General features: G+C 40.6%; 1 protein-coding gene across 1 annotated transcript in view; it reads right to left on the bottom strand.

Annotated features, from left to right (window-relative positions):
- Positions 1-11,398: 11,398 nt before the first annotated feature.
- Positions 11,399-19,784, bottom strand: part of LOC125485690 — a 170,333-nt gene continuing 161,947 nt past the window's right edge. The window contains exons 73-74 of the mRNA XM_048609750.1: positions 16,973-17,100; positions 11,399-11,599 (exon numbers count right to left, since the gene is read on the bottom strand). Of these exons, the coding sequence (XP_048465707.1) occupies positions 11,399-11,599; positions 16,973-17,100 (329 nt within the window). The remainder of the gene's footprint in view (positions 11,600-16,972; positions 17,101-19,784) is intronic.

Here is a 19,784-nt window from a genome sequence, read left to right as displayed (position 1 = left end):
CTGCTTTCTCCACATACTTCATCAAAGAGCATAGAGCACTTTCATGAGACTCTGATCATCTTGGAATTCAAGTACACCCAACCCTGCAAACCCCAGCTACATTAATATCCATAGATCTGATGGACCAATGTCATAGTCCCATGGTAAACAAATGCAATTTGCATTTGTCTATTTGCAATGTAATTGAAAGGTAAAGTCGACCATAGTTCCAGAGGATTACAGGACTGCTCTCTCATTAGAGAGTTAACTGGTGGCGGTTTAAACTGAGGGTCATCATGCCTCAGGCAAGAGCTGCTACTGTGAAAACCCATTACATAGTTGGAACTCACTCATGTTGGGAGATCACGCATTGTTTGCAATCACTGGACAAATTTACTCTGATGTTTGACAAACAAAAAAGAAAATCACATAACTAAAGTTAGCCCCAGAGGTTTTATTTTACAAATATCTTGCGTTGCCAGTTAATTTTTGTAGTGAATTCATTGCTATCACTCTGAATATTGCAGAAAAAAAAATTCCACCCAATCAAAATCATCTTGCACTCATTCGGACAATTAATGACAATACATTCACCATGGCAAAGCCTGTACTAATATGGTTAGATAAATATTGAATATTTATATCTGTACTAAATAAATATAAAAGAATATTAATAAATATTGTTTTTGTAAACATTGGTATGTCTTGCAAATTATCCAGATGAGTACAGCATGAAAAACCTGGACAAAATGTGTTTTCTTTCAGCAATGCTTGATTCTTAACTACTAAATGACTATTTGCCATCACTATGGTGCTAAAAATAAGATGAGATACCTGTCTCAGAATACAACACCTGACTACAAGATGCAAGGAGCTGTTATAAAAATGAATGGGTTCACAAATCAGTTTACAGCTCCAATGTGGCAAAAGGAACAGGCAAAACAAGCAGGATGTCCAGACAGCTTATATTTTAATTGATTAATAAGGTACTGCTTGAACATTAGCACTTAATGCTTAAATAGCGAAAGGGCAAGAGAAAATTGCAATTTATATATACATACAGCACAAGGGCTATTCATAACGCACTTAAAATGATGCATTACATGTGCAATACATTTTAATACTTGTACACATATCTGAAATACACATTATTTCTTTTTATTGAAATTTTTCACATAAGGAAAAATAGTCAAAAGGTACAACAGAAACAGGCAAAAGAAAGCAAGGAAAACACAAACCAACTCATCAATTCATCTCAGGTTACCAGAGCAAGCATTTGAAACAGTATAACCACAGCCCAGTGCCTGATGTAAAGGTAAACAGAAAAGGCTTACAAGTTTAAACAGAAATTACAATGAGTGAAATTGTGCTTCAATTAACCTTTAGCAGTAAAGGATGAACAGATTGCACCTTAAGTTTCTGGAAACTTTATGCACACAACCTCCACCAGGGTATTGTATTGATCAATTTTTCAAGAATTGGTACAGAAGCTTTCTCTCCAGTAAAAAAAAATGGTGATTGTTGACTGAAAAGTTGTATGATTCTCCTGAATGCACCAGTTTGAACGTAAAACAGTAATTTTCCAGTGGCCCATGACTTTGAAACTGTGCACAAAATTTCAAATTTTTCATATAAACATCTAAGAGGGCTTAAATGTTTTAAAAATCACAAGTGGGCTAGGACTTTTGCATCAGCCAGGCTGTCGTGTTGGTGAGGTCTGGCATGTTGCTCACCACAAACACATATGAGGCCATGTCCAAGTGCCTTGCAGCATTGAAGGATATTGGTATTTCACTCAACATATCAAGACTTGGTTTCCATGCCAAAGAGATTTAGTGGAACATGATCAAGCTGAGTGTTTGTTTAGACAGCCCCCTCTAACCTTTGCTTGAGGAATCAAGGCTGGGGTCATGGATACCAATCTCAAAGTGGATGGTCTAGCCTGCACATGGAGCTCTCACTAACTGCACAAATCCCAGCAAAGTCAGCATTGAACAGCTCCAGGTAACCATTCCCAGTTCAGTGGCCTTGAAGTTTGCAATGTACTGCTTTAAGGGACATTTTTTCAAGATCTCATCTATGCTGAGCTAAGGATCAGAGAGTTACATTTGTTCATAATCAGCACACTTTCAAATGTCTCACTGAAGATAAAGCATCTCAGAAAAGCTACATCATAGGAGCAGAAAAGCTGACGTTTCGGGCCTAGACCCTTCATCAGAAAAGACCCTTCTGATGAAGGGTCTAGGCCCGAAACGTCAGCCTTTCTGCTCCTATGATGCTGCTTGGCCTGCTGTGTTCATCCAGCCCTGCACCTTGTTGTCTCGGATTCTCCAGCATTTGCAGTTCCTACTATCTCAGAAAAGCTATCCTGAAATAAAGGTGTTTACTTCTTTCCCTTGGTAATAGTGTGAACAGGATGATTAATAGTCTGACTGGCTGTGTTGTGAACACTCCTTTGATGGTCATGACTGTCATTATTCCAGCCAACAGGGCCATTCGTTCGAAGCAGTTGTTCAGTTTAATAGGATCCTGCAATATATTTTATGAGGGGGAGTTGACCACATATTCCAAATGCGCGTACCCCACCGGATGTCAATCCAGGATTCAGATCCACGGCTTTAATCACCTTTGCACATTTTCATTTAGAATCGTAGAAGTATGTAGGATGGAAAAAGGCCCTTCAGCTCACCAAGTGTGTGCCATTGAAAGAAACAAGCACCTAACTATTCCACTTGAGCAGCATAGTTCCCACTGGGCCAACAATTTGTTCTAGGAAAGAAAGACTGCACAGTTTCCTAGCTTAATATCAGCCCCTGTTGGAAATAGAGGCAGAAGGGAGAAAGAGATAGATGTGGTTGGATGGTGATAAAAAACGAAAGGATCAAAAAGGTACTCCAATTGAGAACAGTTAAGTGTAAGAGGAGATAACAACAATGTAAGTCATGCCTAGAGGAATAATCTGAATTTGTTGAGCTGAAATGGAACAGTAAGTAATGGAGAAGCATATACATACAAACTGTTGACCAACACAGGGAGATGAAAAATATTTGTACTTCTTTCTCTTTAGGGAGCAGAAGACTTTGTTTCTGACAGCAATTAATGGGACCAATTTAAAATGCAGGGAATTATTTCACTCAGAAGCAAAGCAACAGAGGTTCAGTTATTGATATAATATAATCAGATGGAGGCGCATTTGAATTTCCTAATGGATTAATCCTTTGAATTAAAATACGTCTAATTTTGAATTATCAATAAACTGCAAAATGGAGAAATTTCAAAATCTATCCCAGTTTTAGAAGTCAGTCTATTTATTTCAGATCTATTTATATCATGAACAAGATCTTACATTTTACATATTACTCAAAAGTTAAATCATTGGATTCATACCTTGAAGCATTAAAATTTGGATTGTGTTCAACCAGGAAATTAATGTAGACTTTGGAGACTTCATTTATTAATGCTAGGTTTTCCAGAAGAGCCAGGTTTTCTTCATTTGCTGCAAATTCTTGAAGCTGTGCAGGTTTTGAGAGAAATTGGAAACACTTACTTCAAATAAAACAATAATGAATGAAATTTAAACCCAACTTGCCACACTGATAGGCAGCCAGACAGTAAGAACAGAGTTGGTTCCATGCCTGACCCATTTTGAACTTATAATTCATGATTTTTCTGATAGACAAGATGTACATATACAAATTTAAGTCCAATTATATCAACTGGACCATATCATTATCTTAATCTGGAAGAGATTACTCTGGAAGCTATAGCTAAATATTAAAAAGAGGTTTAAACTATCATTTGTGGAAGCAGGAAGAGTTAGGATGCTCCTTCGCTAAACACTGATCATTCCAGAAGGCCCTTCACCACTGACTCTCCCAGGAGGCCTTACACCACTGACTCTCCCAGGAGGCCTTACACCACTGACCTATCCCAGAAAGCCTTTCACCTGTCCACACACTTACCTTAGGCCCGACAGACTTACCATCACTTCACAATGACTTCCTTTATTGGACAGGAGATCAGTCACTGGTGAATTACTGAGATACTGCTGGGCTGCCTAACTATTCAAGTGACCACTTTAACATCACACTTTCCACATCTCAACTAAAGAACAGTCATGATTCATCTTTCTATTCACACAAATGAACTGAATGGTGACTGTTAACAACAGAGTAAAATGTAAATACATACAACTGTTGAATTGTCAGAGAAAGACTGAAGATCAGACAATGACATTTGGCTCAAGTATAGTCCCAGATATTCAGCAAACCATGCGGTGGAGTTCAGGACTGGATCATTCTCGTTATAGCATTTAGGTTTGGGATCTGTTACACAAAAGTGAATGAAACATTGTCACATAAAGGACAGACGTTTTTAAATCAATATGTAGAAAACTAATCTAAACATGTCTAAACATAAATGTGTTTCATCCATTGCATTCCATCCACCTAACTATTCACTTATATAAACAAAATGATTCCTGGGGTATTGTTTATAGTGAAAGCAAATAGTTGGTCTGGTTCAGAAATTAGTTAAGCAGCTGAAGGTAAAGAATAAAGGCAAGAGGCAGGTAATCAATTTACAGAATGGCACAAGTGGTGTCCATCAATTAATTGTTCTGAAATTTACCTATTCAATACGTATTTATGACTTAGATGATAGACTATAAAGTTATTTGATTTTCCAATTACAGAAAGAAAGCAGTAATTGAAGGAAAGAATTAAAAAAGAGATGTTGATAAATTACATTATCGGGCAAAATTGTGGTAAACAGATTTCAGTATGGGCGCATATGAGGTCATCCACTCTTCTTATTTCTAGAAAGTACAAACCTCGAAACAGTTAAGGAACAAACAGACTTATGGGAGGTTCAGGTAGATGGACTTAGATACATGGAGCAGTTTTGGATATCACATCTCATAATTGCTGTAGTGACCTTGCACAGAGTGCAGCATGTTTACTCAATATGACACATGGACTTTGTGGATTCAACTACAAAGAGAAACTACACAAAGTACATTCATATTCTTTGGAAGTTAGAAGGTTAGAGGTTAATTGATTGAAGAGTTCAAGCTATTAAGGGGAACAGACAGGGTAGATGGAACCTATTTCCATTGGTTAATGTGTCTGGGGGATATAATCTAAATATTACAGCTAGACCTTTCAGTATGAAAATTATGAAAGACTTGTAAAGACCATTAAAGAATGGATTTGTGAGCTCTACGTGTTTGGTACAATCACTGAAATAGTAGCTCGCTACATAACTGTAAACAAAAGTTCCCATTGTTTGGTATTTTTAAGCATTCAGTGGTCTAAGGTGACTGATGCAAGATAATGAAAAGAAATCTCATGCTCATGTTTATATTCTGGGAGCAGTGGTTGCTTGTCCCTAGCTTTACCTTACATCCAAATAACAATGCATAGTTCCAAATTGTATTAAATGTAGTCATCAGTGATCACACAACAGAATTACAATCTACAATGCATGGACAATGTACATATTCTACCCTTCCCAACTCAAATCCCACAAAGATATTGAAACTGCCTGTGAAATATTCAACTTGTAAATCTTAAGGATGTTACTGTGTTACTGGAGTTTGGAGGTAGGTTAATGAATATGTCTTCAGCCCAGATGTAATCAACAAAGTTGGTTCCATGAATAGTTGACTAATGTGTTCAATACTGCTAAATCGTTAACACAAAACTTTTATTGCTTTATTTCCCTTTCCCAATTCCAATCAGAAGCAACTGAGCCATAATATTCCTAATAATTTTCAATTGCCGTAAAACACAAAAACTATTTTTGAATTCCATTAAATATTCTTTTCTTGTATGATTAACAAAATCTATGCTGTCTATATATAACGCACAGAGTTACTTTAATAACAACTCAGAAATAAAATATATTACAGAGTGCTTGAGCAAATTAAAACTAAAAGCCTGCAGTTTCCATGTTGTTGCTAAAACTTCAAACGGTAGAGAGAGAAAGGAATAGGATCTATTCAACCCAATAAAATAACCAGATATAAAAACAGTCAATCATCAACACACTGCGCCTCTCATTAAATTTAATCTGTTCTTTCCTCCCCTCCATCAATTTAAGCTTTGAACATTAGAGTCAATCACTGCTGGGTGCTACTAATTTTGCAAACTGCTGGCCAGCAGAGAAATTTGATCCAATAAATATGATTACTTCCACCTATATATTTTTGGACTTTGTGTTTAGAGATGTCAGAGAAATTTCTTTGAATTCTATATTCTGAATGGGTTTTTACTGTGCCCATGGCTACACCCCTCTGATTTGCCATTAGGTTTGTTGCAGCACATTTGATCTAGTAAAAGCAAGACCAGTGATCAAAAGACTGAAACTGACAATACATAGTGTCAATTTCAATTGTCGCAGGATAGTCGCTCACCCTCGCATAGACACAAATATACAAAGGCTTGCAATCAAAGGTTAATCACTTGGACACTATTGCAAGCATCCGAATGTGACAATATATGTTCTACAATCAAGTTCCATTACAAATACTTGCACAGGAAATTTCAATTCTAAGTGCTATCACAGAACATATCACTCTGAAATACTGACACAAGAAATAAGATTTGTTGATAAACCTACACCTACCACTAGACATGTTTCTAATTACTTTTCCAATTTTCTCAGCTCTTCAAAGTGATTTGTTTACTGCACACAGTTTCCTTGCTATCAGTAGCCTTCACATGTGAGTCTATATGTCCAACATCAGCAGAATATACAACTGGACGATGAATCATGCTCACATCGCACCCTTTGCTCACCTATCATCCACTCTTGGAATAATTCTAGCAGAGTTCACTAGATGGTGATCAACAGAAAAAGCTCTGCCTTTTTCTTTCCCCTTATATCACTTACGAAGGTAACAGCAAATGGTCGCTTCCCCATAACTGAAACTTTGAAAGTTTTACCTTGTTGTAAATATGTTTTGATCCCGTTGTAGATTTCAATCTGTTGTTTTGCATTTAATCCTGTGTACAGGGTGTTCATCGTACTGATACTAAAAGGTGAAATTTAATAACATTTTAGGGTTGAATTTTCAAATCTAGTTTAATTAGTGAAGTTGATTTTAAAGCTGCAGAATAGAAATTGATATTTATGTGAAACTAAAATAGAAATACCTAATCCCCCATTTCCACTATATAGCTTCCCTTTGTCTCATTTGCTCATTTGTATTTATACACACACATCAGCTCTAACACACTAGAGAGAAAACTAAAGGTGACAGAAGTAAAGACTGTGCAGGCATTACATCACATTGTGTGGTACGAGCACAGTGCTAAATGGGATAGGCTTTGAACAGATTTAGCTACTCAGGACTGGCAATCAGCAACAGAACTGTACTTCAACACAATCTACAATCACATGGCCAGGCATATTTCCCATTCTATCATTACCATCAAGACAACTCTGTTTCAACGAAGGATGGCAGATTTCCTTTTCTAAAGCTGAAGAACATTGCTGAACCTGGTGGGTTTTCATGATGAGCAACAGTGGTTACATGGTCATCAATCATCCAGCTTGTAGTTCCAGCTTTTACATAATTCAAATTTTACCATCTGATATGTGCGATTCAAACACATGTCCCTAGAACGTTGAGATAACAAGATGTAGAGCCGGATGAACACAGCAGGCCAAGCAGCATCAGAGGAGCAGGAAGGCTGATGTTTCGGGCCTAGACCCTTCTTCAGAAATGGGAGAGGGGAAGGGGGTTCTGAAATAAATAGGGAGAGAGGGGGAGGCGGATAGAAGGTGGATAGAGGAGAAAATAGGTGGAGAGGAGACAGACAGGTCAAAGAGGCAGGGTTGGAGCCAGTAAAGGTGAGTGTAGGTGGGGAGGTAGGGAGGAGATAGGTCAGTCCAGGGAGGATGGACAGGTCAAGGGGGCGGGAACAGGTTAGTAGGTAGGAGATGGGGGTGGGGCTTGAGGTGGGAGGAGGGGATAGGTGGGAGGAAGGACAGGTTAGGGAGGCGGGGACAAGCTGGGCTGGTTTTGGGATGCAGTAGTGGGAGGGGAGATTTTGAAGCTTGTGAAGTCCACATTGATACTATTGGGCTGCAGGGTTCCCAAGCGGAATATGAGGTGCTGTTCCTGCAACCTTTGGGTGGCATCGTTGTGGCACCGCAGGAGGGAGGCCCAGGATGGACAAGTCATCTGAGGAATGGGAGGGGGAATTGAAATGGTTCGCGACTGGGAGGTGCAGTTGTTTAGTGCGAACCGAGCGTAGGTGTTCTGCAAAGCGGGCCCCAACCCTCCGCTTGGTTTCCCCGATGTAGAGGAGGCCACAACGGGAAAAGCGGATGCAGTATACCACATTAGCAGATGTGCAGGTGAACATCTGCTTGATGTGGAAAGTCTTCTTGGGGCCTGGGATGGGGGTGAGGGTGGGGGTGTAGTGGCAGGTGTAGCACTTCCTGCGGTTGCAGGGAAAAGTGCCGGGTGTGGTGGGGCTGGAGGGGAGTGTGGAGCGGACAAGGGAGTCCCGGAGAGAGTGGTCCCCACCTCCCTAACCTGTCCTTCCTCCCACCTATCCCCTCCTCCCACCTCAAGCCCCACCCCCATCTCCTACCTACTAACCTCTTCCTGCCCCCTTGACCTGTCCGTCCTCCCTGGACTGACCTATCTCCTCCCTAACTCCCCGCCTCTTTGACCTGTCTGTCTCCTCTCCACCTATCTTCTCCTCTATCCATCTTCTATCCACCTCCCCCTCTCTCCCTATTTATTTCAGAACCCCCTTCCCCTCCCCCATTTCTGAAGAAGGGTCTAGGCTCGAAACTTCAGCCTTCCTGCTCCTCTGATGCTGCTTGGCCTGCTGTGTTCATCCAGCTCTACACCTTGTTATCTCTGATTCTCCAGCATCTGCAGTTCCTACTATCCCTGGAACGTTAGTCTGGGTTCCTCGATTACCAGTCCAGTGACATTGTCAGAATGTCACCACCTCCCCTAATGATCGAAAATACACTTGGTCAGTCTGCTCAGTTTTGAAAATATTCTCAAAGGACAGTATTCTGGTGATTCTGAATAAGTACGCCTTAAGAGGTTGCATCTTAGTCAACACTTTATCAACACAATAGACAGAATTTGACCCAAGTGACTTCCCAGCATTTACATTTGGAAGTGCAGTGAACAAAATCAAAATTAAATGAAATTGGTCGATGGCAATGTGCAACATATATAGTCTGGTTGTTAGACAGTGGCATGATGTATCTCACACATATGTTTCTGACAATACTTCAGTGCAAAAAAGATTAAGAGTATAGTTACATTTTTCTATAGGTAAGGCAGGGAATTCTCAAAGTGTTGTTGGAGACCAAAAGATGTGTGGTGATAAATGGAAGATATGGAACCAATCTGTTATTAAGCCATGTATCCACCTCTGCATCACTGAGTGCAGGAAGGTTTTCAGTAAACGGAGGCCATAAACCTGCTATGACAGCAGGTAAAATTTTGTTCTGAAAGGGAAAAGAAAATAGGTTTTCTTTAAAAGTAAATATCAAAATTATCACGTAAGAACACAAATTCACAGAGCTATCAAAAATGTGTCTCTACAAATTAGATACAGCAATAAATTATTGTGATGTAAATCATTGATGTGGTTAATCATAGACATGGCCAGCACAGGCAACATCTTTAAGATCATGAATTGGCTGAAAAACTATTTGGAGAAAACCGTCAGTTTTCCAGTCAGCAAATCGATCTGAAGACCATGATGTTGGAGCAGAAGTAGGCCATTCAGTCCCACTGATCTGCTGTTCCTTTCAATAAGATTACGGCTTGATCTGATAATCTCAACTTCACTTTCTTACCTTTTCTCCATAACCCTTGATTTCTTCACTGATTGAAAATCTGTCTATCCTCAGCATTGAATATGCTTAATGACTGAGCCTGTGCAGGCTTTGCAATATAGGATTCCATTGATTCACTACCCTCAGAGAAGAAATTCCTCTTCATCGCCATCATAAATGGGCACCCTGACTCAGAGGTTGTGCCCTCGGTCCTAGGCTCTCCCGCATGGGGCAACAACCTCTCTTGCATCTACACTGTTAAGTCCTCAATCTTGCATGTTTCAACTAGGTCACCACTCATTCTTCTAAACTCAAATGAATCAAGCTCAATTACTCAACCTCACGTCATAGGAAAATCCCTCCATACCAAGGATCAACTTAGTGAAACACACTCTGGGCTGCCTCCAATAATTCCTTAGATAAGGGGGCCAAAACAGTTCACAGTAATTCAGCGATAGGTCTCACCAGTCCTTGCATAAGTTCAACAAGACCTCCCTATTTCGAGACTCCACTCCCTTTATTTCAAATGGCCAACGTTCCATTTGTCTTCCCTGTTACCTGTTGAACTTCGACGCTAGATTTTTATAAATTACATACAAGGACTCACAAATTCCTTTGTGCTGCAGCTTTCTGCAATCTTTTCTCAGTAGTTAAAGGCTGCCTTCCTGAAAATGTGTCCTTTATCCCAATTCTCTGTCTTCTATTAGTTAGCCAATCCTCTAACCATGCTAATATAGTGTATCCATTGCGATGGGCTCCGATCATATTTGGTAGACTAAGGTGTGATAACTTATCAAACGTCTTCTGAAAATCCAAAAAGTTACATTCACTGCTTCCCCTTTATTATCCTGCTTGATTCCTCCTCAAAGAACTCTAATAAATTGTCAGGCATGATTTCTCCTTCATAAAGCTATGCTGCCTCTTCTTGATCATATTATGCATTTCTGAATGATCTAACATTTTCCTAAACAGGTGCTAAGGTAATTGAGCCACAGTTACCTATTTTTCAACTCGTTTCCTTTTTGGCAATTCACTGACATGTTCTAGGCCTCACAGCACCAGGGACCCAGGTTCAATTCTACCCTTGGGTGACTGTCTGTGTGGAGTTTACATATTTCCCTGTAACTGCGTGGGTTCCCTCTGGATGCCCCGCTTCCCTCCCACAGTCCAAAGCTGTGCAGGTTAGGTGGATTGGTCATGCCAAATTGCCCTATAGTGTCCAGGGATATGCAGATTAGGTGAGTTAGCCATGGGAAATGCAGGGTTACAGGGATAGGGTGGGGGAGCTGGGTCTGGGTGGGATGCTCTTTGGAGGATCAGTGTGGACTTGATGGGCCGAATGGCCTGCTTCGACACTGTAGGGATTATAAGATCTAAGGATTCTGGGAAGATTATTATCAGTGCATTCCCTATGTTGGTAGCTACTTCTTCAAATTGCCTGGAATTCCATCAGGTCATCAGTCTTATCAATCTTTAGCCCCATTGCTGTCCCAAGTACTCTCCCTCTTGTTCCAGTTAATGTGTTTAATTCCTCTTATCCTTTTGCCCTTTGATTATTTGGTATTTTTGGAATGCTGAACACTAAAGTTGGTCTGCATTAAATCTTGCGATCCCTGAATTGTAAATAACTTTTTGAGCTCACATCTTGGGTTTTGTTGTTGAAAGCATCTATAAATGCAGCCAGGTTCTGGATTGGTTTGATATTCAGAAACAAAGAGGTTAGAGTCTTGTTGTCATCAATGAATCCAGGTGTTCTCAACCGATCAACCAATTTGCTCGGAGCAATGCTATTCAGCACCTGTAAAAACACAATAGAGAACTTCAAAACCTTGTATCAATAGCTAACTTTATTTGCTGGGTGCAACAGATGTATGTACACATATGTGCCAAAAATCAATTTGTCAAAGTCAGAAGGGATAAAATCCTTGAACGTTCAGTGGGATAGAAGTATGAAAGGAATCCATAAATGTTTATCAAATTCAGATCAGTGAATGGGAGGGAAGAGGAAAGTTGAAACCTGCTCCCTCTGAGCAACACACTGAATGCACTGCAACACTCAACACAATCATGATTGAGACAACAAGGTGCAGAGCTGGATGAACACAGCAGGCCAAGCAGCATCATAGGAGCAGAGAGGCTGACGTTTCGGGCCTAGACCCTTCATCAGAAAAGGGGGAGGGGAAGGGGGTTTTGAAATAAATAGGGAGAGAGTGGGAGGCGGATAGAGGAGGGATAGAGGAGACGATAGGTGGAGAGGAAACAAACAGGTCGAAGAGGCGGGGATGGAGCCAGTAAAGGTGAGTGTAGGTAGGGAGTTAGGAAGGGGATAGGTCAGTCCAGGGAGGACGGACAGGTCAAGGGGGCGGGATGAGGTTGGTCGGTAGGAGATGGAGGTGCGGCTTGAGGTGGGAGGAGGGGATAGGTGGGAGGAAGAACAGGTTAGGGAGGCAGGGACGAGTTGGACTGGTTTTGGGATGCGGTGGGGGGAGGGGAGATTTTGAAACTTGTGAAATCCACATTGATACCATTGGGCTGCAGGGTTCCCAAGCGGAATATGAGTTGCTGTTCCTGCAACCTTCGGGTGGCATCGTTGTGGCACTGCAGGAGGCCCAGGATGGACATGTCATCTGAGGAATGGGAGGGGGAGTTGAAATGGTTCGCGACTGGGAGGTGCAGTTGTTTGTTGCGAACCGAGCGTAGGTGTTCTGCAAAGCGGTCCCCGAGTCTCCGCTTGGTTTCCCCGATGTAGAGGAAGCCACACCGGGTACAGCGGATGCAGTATACCACATTGGCAGATGTGCAGGTGAACATCTGCTTGATGTGGAAAGTCTTCTTGGGGCCTGGGATGGGGGTGAGGGAGGAGGTATGGGGGCAGGTGTAGCACTTCCTGCGGTTGCAGGGAAAAGTGCCAGGTGTGGTGGAGCTGGAGGGGAGTGTGGAGCGGACAAGGGAGTCACGGAGAGAGTTATCCTAACCTCACAATCATGATTGATATTCTATTTAACAGCAAACTCCCACTCTCCCTTCCGTATCCTTAACACTTTTAGACTCTGGAAACCTACCTATTTCTTTCTTCAATATATTCAGTGACTTAACCTTCTCTTGTGGAAAAATTTGCAGGTTCCCAATTTACAGTAAGTTACCAAAGCCCCTTAATTCATTCACAGGATGAGGGTATCACTGGCTAGGCCAGCATTTATTGCCCATACCTGAGGACAGTTAAGAGTCAACCACATTGCTGTGGGTATGGCGTCACATGTAGGCCAGACCAGGTAAAGATGGCAGTTTCCTTCCCTAAAGGACGTTAGTGAACCGAATGGGTTTTTCTGACAATCGACAATGGCTTCATGGTCATCATTAGACTCTTATTTCCAAACTTTTCATTGAATTAACATTTCATCATCTGCTATGGTGGGATTTGAACTCAGGTCCCCAGAATATTGCTTGGGTCTCTAGATTAACAGTCCAGTGATAGTACCACTAGGCCATCACTTCCCCATATCAAACCCACAAGCACAACCATATCACAGAATAAAGGAACACTATCACCTTTAAGTCCCCCTCTAAGCTACTCATTGGCCTGGCTTGGAAATACATCATTGTTCCTTCAGTGTCACGAGGCCCAAAACCTACAGCTCCCTTCCTAATAGCACATGCAAATGGACTACCACCATTCACAAAGTAGTTCACCACCACCTTCTCAAAGGCAACCAGAACGGTCAATAACTACCAGAAAAGTCCACATCTCTGGTGAATAAAAAATAGTTCAACGCCCTTGAATTAAGAAATTTCTTCTCATCTCAGTCAGAAATGATCTACTGGGTATCCTGGGGATGTAACCCCTTGCTTTGGCCCTCAAGCCAGAGGAAATATCCTCCCTGGTTCAGTCTATCCATCTCTTTCAAATTTTTATATGATTCAATGAGATCCCCTCTCATTCATGTTAACTCCAGTGAATACAGGCCCAGTCAACCCACCATCTCCTCATCCGACAATCCTGCCATCCCAGGAACCAATTCAGTGAATCCTCACCACACTCACTCTATGGCAAGCATAGGTTATCTTGAGTAAGGAGGCCAAACTTATGCATCCCTTACTCAAACAGGCAGGAGGCACACAGTAGAAAACCACTGACCAGTTAGTTTAACATCTGTTATTGTGAAATTGTTAGAAGACATTATTAGCGAGGTACTAACAAGACATTTGGAAAGTCAAAACACAATCGATCAAAGTCAGCATATTTTATGAAAGGTAAATCATGTTTGACTAATTTGCCAGATTTCTGAAAGGTGTAATGAGCGAAATGGATAATGGGGATCTTGTCATTGTAGTTCATCTGGATTCCAATGGGCATTTGATAAGCTGCTATACAAAAGGTTAATACAAAGGCTAAGTTCACATGGGGTTAAGGGTAATACATTAGCTTGGGTTAAGGATTGGCTAACTAACAGAAAGCAGAGACCTGAGGTAAACGGGTCTTTTTATGTTTGGGAAGATGTAAATAGTGGGAATGCCACAGGGTTTGGTCCTCAGGCCTCAACTTTTTATAATCTATATTAATGACTTGAATGCAGGGATACTTTAATGAAATTTGTAGGTGGTACTAAAATATATGGGAAAGAAAATTGCAATGAAGAAATGAAAAAAATTATAAGTGGATGCAGATAGTTTAGGTGAATGGGCCCAAATTTGGCAGATGGAGTTTAACATAGATACATGCAAGGTTATCCATTTTGATCTGAAGAATAGAAAGGCAATTTACTATCTATATGGAGAAAAACTTCACAGTACTTCAGTGCAGAGGAATCTGCGCGTCCTTGTGCATGAATTGCAGGAAACTAGACTGCAGGTACAGCGGGTAATAAAGAAGCCAAATGGAATCCCAGCATCTATTGCTGACAGAATAGAGCATAAAAGTAGACAAGTATTGCTGCAACTGTACAAGGCATTAGTGAGACAATTAATGAGCATTTGGAGTATTGTGTATTAAGTTTTGGTTCACCAAACTTAAGGAGGGATGTAGTTGTATTGGAGGCAATTCAGAGGAGGTTCATAAGATTGATTCCAGACATCAGAGACTTGCTTTATGAAGATAGATTGAGCAGTTTAAGTGTATATTCCGTAGGTTTAAAAGAATGAAAGGAGATCTAATTGAAATATGTAAGATATTAAAGGGGATTGACAAAGTAGATGTAGAGCAGGTGTAACACAGTGTGGAGCTGGAAGAGCACAGCAGATCAGGCAGCATCAGAGGAGCAGGAAAGTTGACATTTCAGGTCAGGACCCTTCAACTTTCCTGCTCCTCTGATGCTGCCTGGCCTACTGTGTTCCTCCAGCTCCACACTGTGTTATCTCTGACTCCAGCATCTGTAGTTCTTGCTATCTCTGTAGAGCAGGTATTTCCTCTTATAGGGCAAACTAGAATGAGAGGTCATAGTTTTAAGATAGGGAGTAGCAGATTTAAAACACAGATGAGGAGGAATTACCTCTTTAAATATATATAAAGGAGGGGAGAGGTCAAAGTGAACACAGTGCCCTCAGAAAATGAATCCGGGCAGATAGTTGTGGAGAACAATGGAGTGGCAGAGGAGTTAAACAGATATTTTGCATCAGTCTTTATGGTGAAAGATATTTCAAACATCCCATGAGAACAAAAGGATAGAGTACTATTTAAATGGAGAAAAGCTGCAGAAGTTGCAACATTAAGGCACCTGGGGGCACTTGTGCACAAAACACAGAAAGCTAGCACACAGGTGCAGCAGGAAATCAGGAATGTTGGCTCTTATTTCATGGAGATTGGATTATAAGAGTAGGGAATAACTGCAACTGGTGAGGCCACAAGTGGAGTACTGTGGGCGGTTTCGGTCCCCTTATTTAAGGAAGGATATAATTTCATTGGAGACCGTTCAGAGAAGTTTCACTAGGATGATCTCTGGTATGGAGACATTGTCTTATGGGCAAAAGTTAAACAGGTTGGGACTCTACTCGCTGGAGTTTAGAAGAATGACAGGTGATCTCATTGAAACATGTAGGATTCTTCAGAGGCTTGACAGGGTAAATGCTGAGAGGATGTTTCCCCTCATGGAAGAGTCTAGGACTAAAAGGCATAGTGTCAGAATAAAGTGGTGCCAATTTAAGACTGAGATGAGGAGGAATTTCTTCTCTCAGAGTATTGAGAGTCTTTGGGGCTCCTTGCCACAGAAAGCTGTGAGGGCAGAGTCCTTGTGTACATTTAAGGCTGAGATAGAAAGATTCTTGAACAGTCAGGGAATCAAGGGGTGCAGGGAAAACATAGGAAATTGAACGTGAGGAATGTTGCATCAGCCATGATCCTACATATGGCAGAGCAGGCTAGAGGGGCCGAATGGCCTTCAGAAGGTAATGCTGCTACATAACTTCTTCTAATAAAGCCGTTCGTAAGAATGAAAATTGAGCCCTTGAAAATTGAACAGTGACCATTGAGGAAATCTGGAAAAAATAATTATTTTGTCCTTTGGTACAAAAACGCAAAAACATTGACAATGCTAAAAAAAACTGGCAGTTAGATGTCCTTGAGGATAGACAGACTTAGAATTCATCTAAAACAAAAAATGAATTTATAGTTTCTAAAGATCTAAAAATATATACTGCTTTGTTGAAATCAGTCTCACTGCACTATTATGTTAAAGTACATGCTAATACAGACAAATCTGACATGTACAAAACTGATCCCAGTGATTGTTTAATGAATAGAATAGAAGAGAATCCCTACAGCATGGAAACAGGCCACTTGACCCAACATGTCTACACTGACCCTCCGAAGAACATCCTAGCCAGACTCACCACCCCCTACCTTATCCCTATAACGCTGTATTTCCCATGCCTAATCCACCCAACCTCCACATACCTCGACACTATGGGCAATTTAGCATGGCCAATCAACCCAACTCAGACATCTGTGGACATAATGTGTGATACATTATCTCAAGAAAATAAATAGTAACAAGACTTCAATGTTCCTTCTGGTGACATGTTGCAGAATAACCTGGACGGGTAGTTTCCCAGTTCCTAGGGAGTTCACTGTGTCACCTAGTTCATTCAGAAAGATGCTGATTGAACACTTCTTATGGTTAAAATTGAACTGGAAAAAGATAACCGTTTCCACTCCATTTCACAGATTACTTTTATTTACCTCAGCCACACGGTCAGGAGGAACCAGTGAAGCAACGTCCTTCAGAGTTAGAAAGATGGTGTACTCTTGGAAATACATTTCCAGGTAAAGGAAAAAACTGTTGTTGTGATAACAATAAAGAGGGAATGCTGGAAACAAAAACAGAAAATACTCAATTAATTGCAATACTTTTATTCATACAGGAGAGATCTTGAGTTGGCATGAATAAATGAAAGTCCAAATTATGCAACATAATTAAACAGTTAACGATCGTGGATTTGTCATCATGACAGTCGCAAAAGAGGATCATTAGCCTTGCAATGACTGCTTTTGAACACACTTTAATATACGTGGAATATTTGCCACATTTGTTTTACATAATGGTCTACATCAAATGGCAAGTATCGAAAAGGGAGGTGTTTGATTTGGAAGACAATCATGTAAAAATGTCTGTACTAGTCTGCTGTAGTCATGTGACCTCTACTTACAAGGTGTACATGTCTTAATTCCCTTCACTAAAGTCCTCCTCCTTCTAACACACTATTGTGTTGTATACTCAAAACATTATCACACTGCTGCTTGGAGGAGTTTCCTGTATGTGCTTATAGGCTGCTTCATAAATAAATGCAAGTCTTTCTTTACCAGTCTGTTTGCTGAGGCCACATATGGCTAATCTTTTGGATTTCAACTCTGCTTACAAGCTTTGTTTGCAGTATGTTAAATGTGTGTGTATGTGAAGTACAGACACTTTCCTTTCTGTCTCAGCAACAGCCCTCATATTTTGGTATAGGCTAGCCTCTTGAACTTGATGTTTTTTTTCTCTTGTCTTTGAGTATCCAATATACTTCAATTCATACACTAACCCTTTCCTCCTGAGTTTCTCTCTGGCTAAAATTATAAAGCATAGAATACTGAAATATGGTGACTACCTAAAATATTTTAAACTCCCTTGACAGGCAGAACTACGCATCAAATAGTCACCAAATTTCTGACCAGGACTGATGCACGAATTAAACTACCCAAAAGTGTCAGTCAAAAAAGATCTCCATTCTGGTTTGAGGCATCAGTTGAAGTTTCAAGAACATTCTGGCTAAATTTTCCTGCTGAGCGGTTTGATGACTTTAATTATTCTTAGGATTAGGGTATTACATTTCTATTATCTTTAATTTCTTTTATTCATTTATGGAATGAGGGTGTCATTGGATAGGCCAACATTTATTGCCCATCCCTAATTGCCCAGAGGGCAGTTAAGAGTCAACCACACTGCTGTGGGTCTGGAGTCACATGTAGGCCAGACCAGGTAAGGATGGCAGTTTCCTTCCCTAAAGAACATTAGTGAACTAGATTGACAATTGACAATGGATTCATGGCCATCACTAAACTCTTAATTCCAGGGTTTTATAGAACTCAAATTCCACCACCTGCCATGGTGGGATTTGAACCTGGGTTCCCAGAACATTACCTGGGTTTCTGGATTAACAGTCTAACAATAATACTATCACTACCGCTTGGGGAATTTAGAGCTCCAGACTTTCACTCCCAATTGGGTGCGCAAAGACAGAAGAATTCCCAGCTCCTTGAAAGTGCCCTTTGAAAAAGGCAGTCCACACTTTCTGGTCTGGGCTGTTGGCCTGGATAAGAAGTCAGGACAGGTGACTCCAGAAGAACTCAGAGCAGATGTTGTAAAATCAGTCATGCAACTGTTATCCAACGATGGAAACTGGCAAGCTTACATTAACAGACACTCCGGACATTTTTTCTAAAAAATTAATGGGTAACGCTTTTAAGTGGGTTGATACTTTGTACCTCCCTTTGACAGCTCCTTCTGACAGATTCGACATTCGATTTTGATGGTTCTGTCAACAGTTCCAGTGAGCTTGACTGTGATGAGTTCATACACCTTCTACATACACTTATGCCTTCTTTCAACAATTCCAAAGGATCCCTTACTTCCCCAAAAGGACATCTGACCATCTTCAAAGGTGTGCCAAGACTAAGTCTAAAGGGGTGCCATACCTCTCCAAATGGGTTAACAGTATATCCAGAACAAAACCCCATGAACTTCAGACTTTCTACAAATTCCGAGTTTCATACTAAAGAGACGCCAAAATCAGATTCAGATGGAGGCAACTGACCAGCTGCGTCCGCAAGTCCCTTGTTCAATGTGGCGAAAATCTAGCTACAGTCAACCACATAACGTGGGACTGAACTGATCAGTAGACCAGATCAGGTAAAGCTGACAGGTCCCCTCTCATGAAATGCATATTCCACCATATATCACAACTTTCACGTGCGGATTTGCAAAACAAATATTATAGTCAAAAAAAAACCTTTAATTGGAACCATATTTCTTGGAGGCAAGTGGTTTAACCTCATTGAACCAATCTTTCAGCTTTAATATCTTCATGGTCAAGCCAGGATTAAGAATGTTACAAGTTAAGCTTTGCTCCAGAGTTTTGGTTTATGCTATTAAAGGAGTAAGTGTACCCTTCACTGATAGGAACCAGTTTATGACTCAATGGCAAACTCCAATCTGTAAGAAACATATAGTCCTCTTCCTAGGGATCCTGGCAGTATGAACATGAGAGAATATCTCTCAACATCCTTTAAATTCCAAAAATAGGTTTGTAATTACAGCTACGTAAACATATAATATTTTGGAGCAGAACAGGATAAAAGTAAGAAGATTGAATTATTCTGAGAGTAGAATATAAAAGTATTAATGAGGACGTCACAGCTATGAAACCTCACCTATTGATCAAACCACAAGATGATGAAATCACTGAACAGGAATGGCTATGTTTATACACAAGATCAAATTTTATTTCCTTAC

Source organism: Rhincodon typus, chromosome 21 (genome assembly GCF_021869965.1).
Source record: "Rhincodon typus isolate 14 chromosome 21, sRhiTyp1.1, whole genome shotgun sequence".
Taxonomy (NCBI): domain Eukaryota; kingdom Metazoa; phylum Chordata; class Chondrichthyes; order Orectolobiformes; family Rhincodontidae; genus Rhincodon; species Rhincodon typus.
The sequence above is the reverse complement of the archived record's forward strand: the minus strand, read 5'-3'. Positions and strand labels throughout refer to the sequence as shown.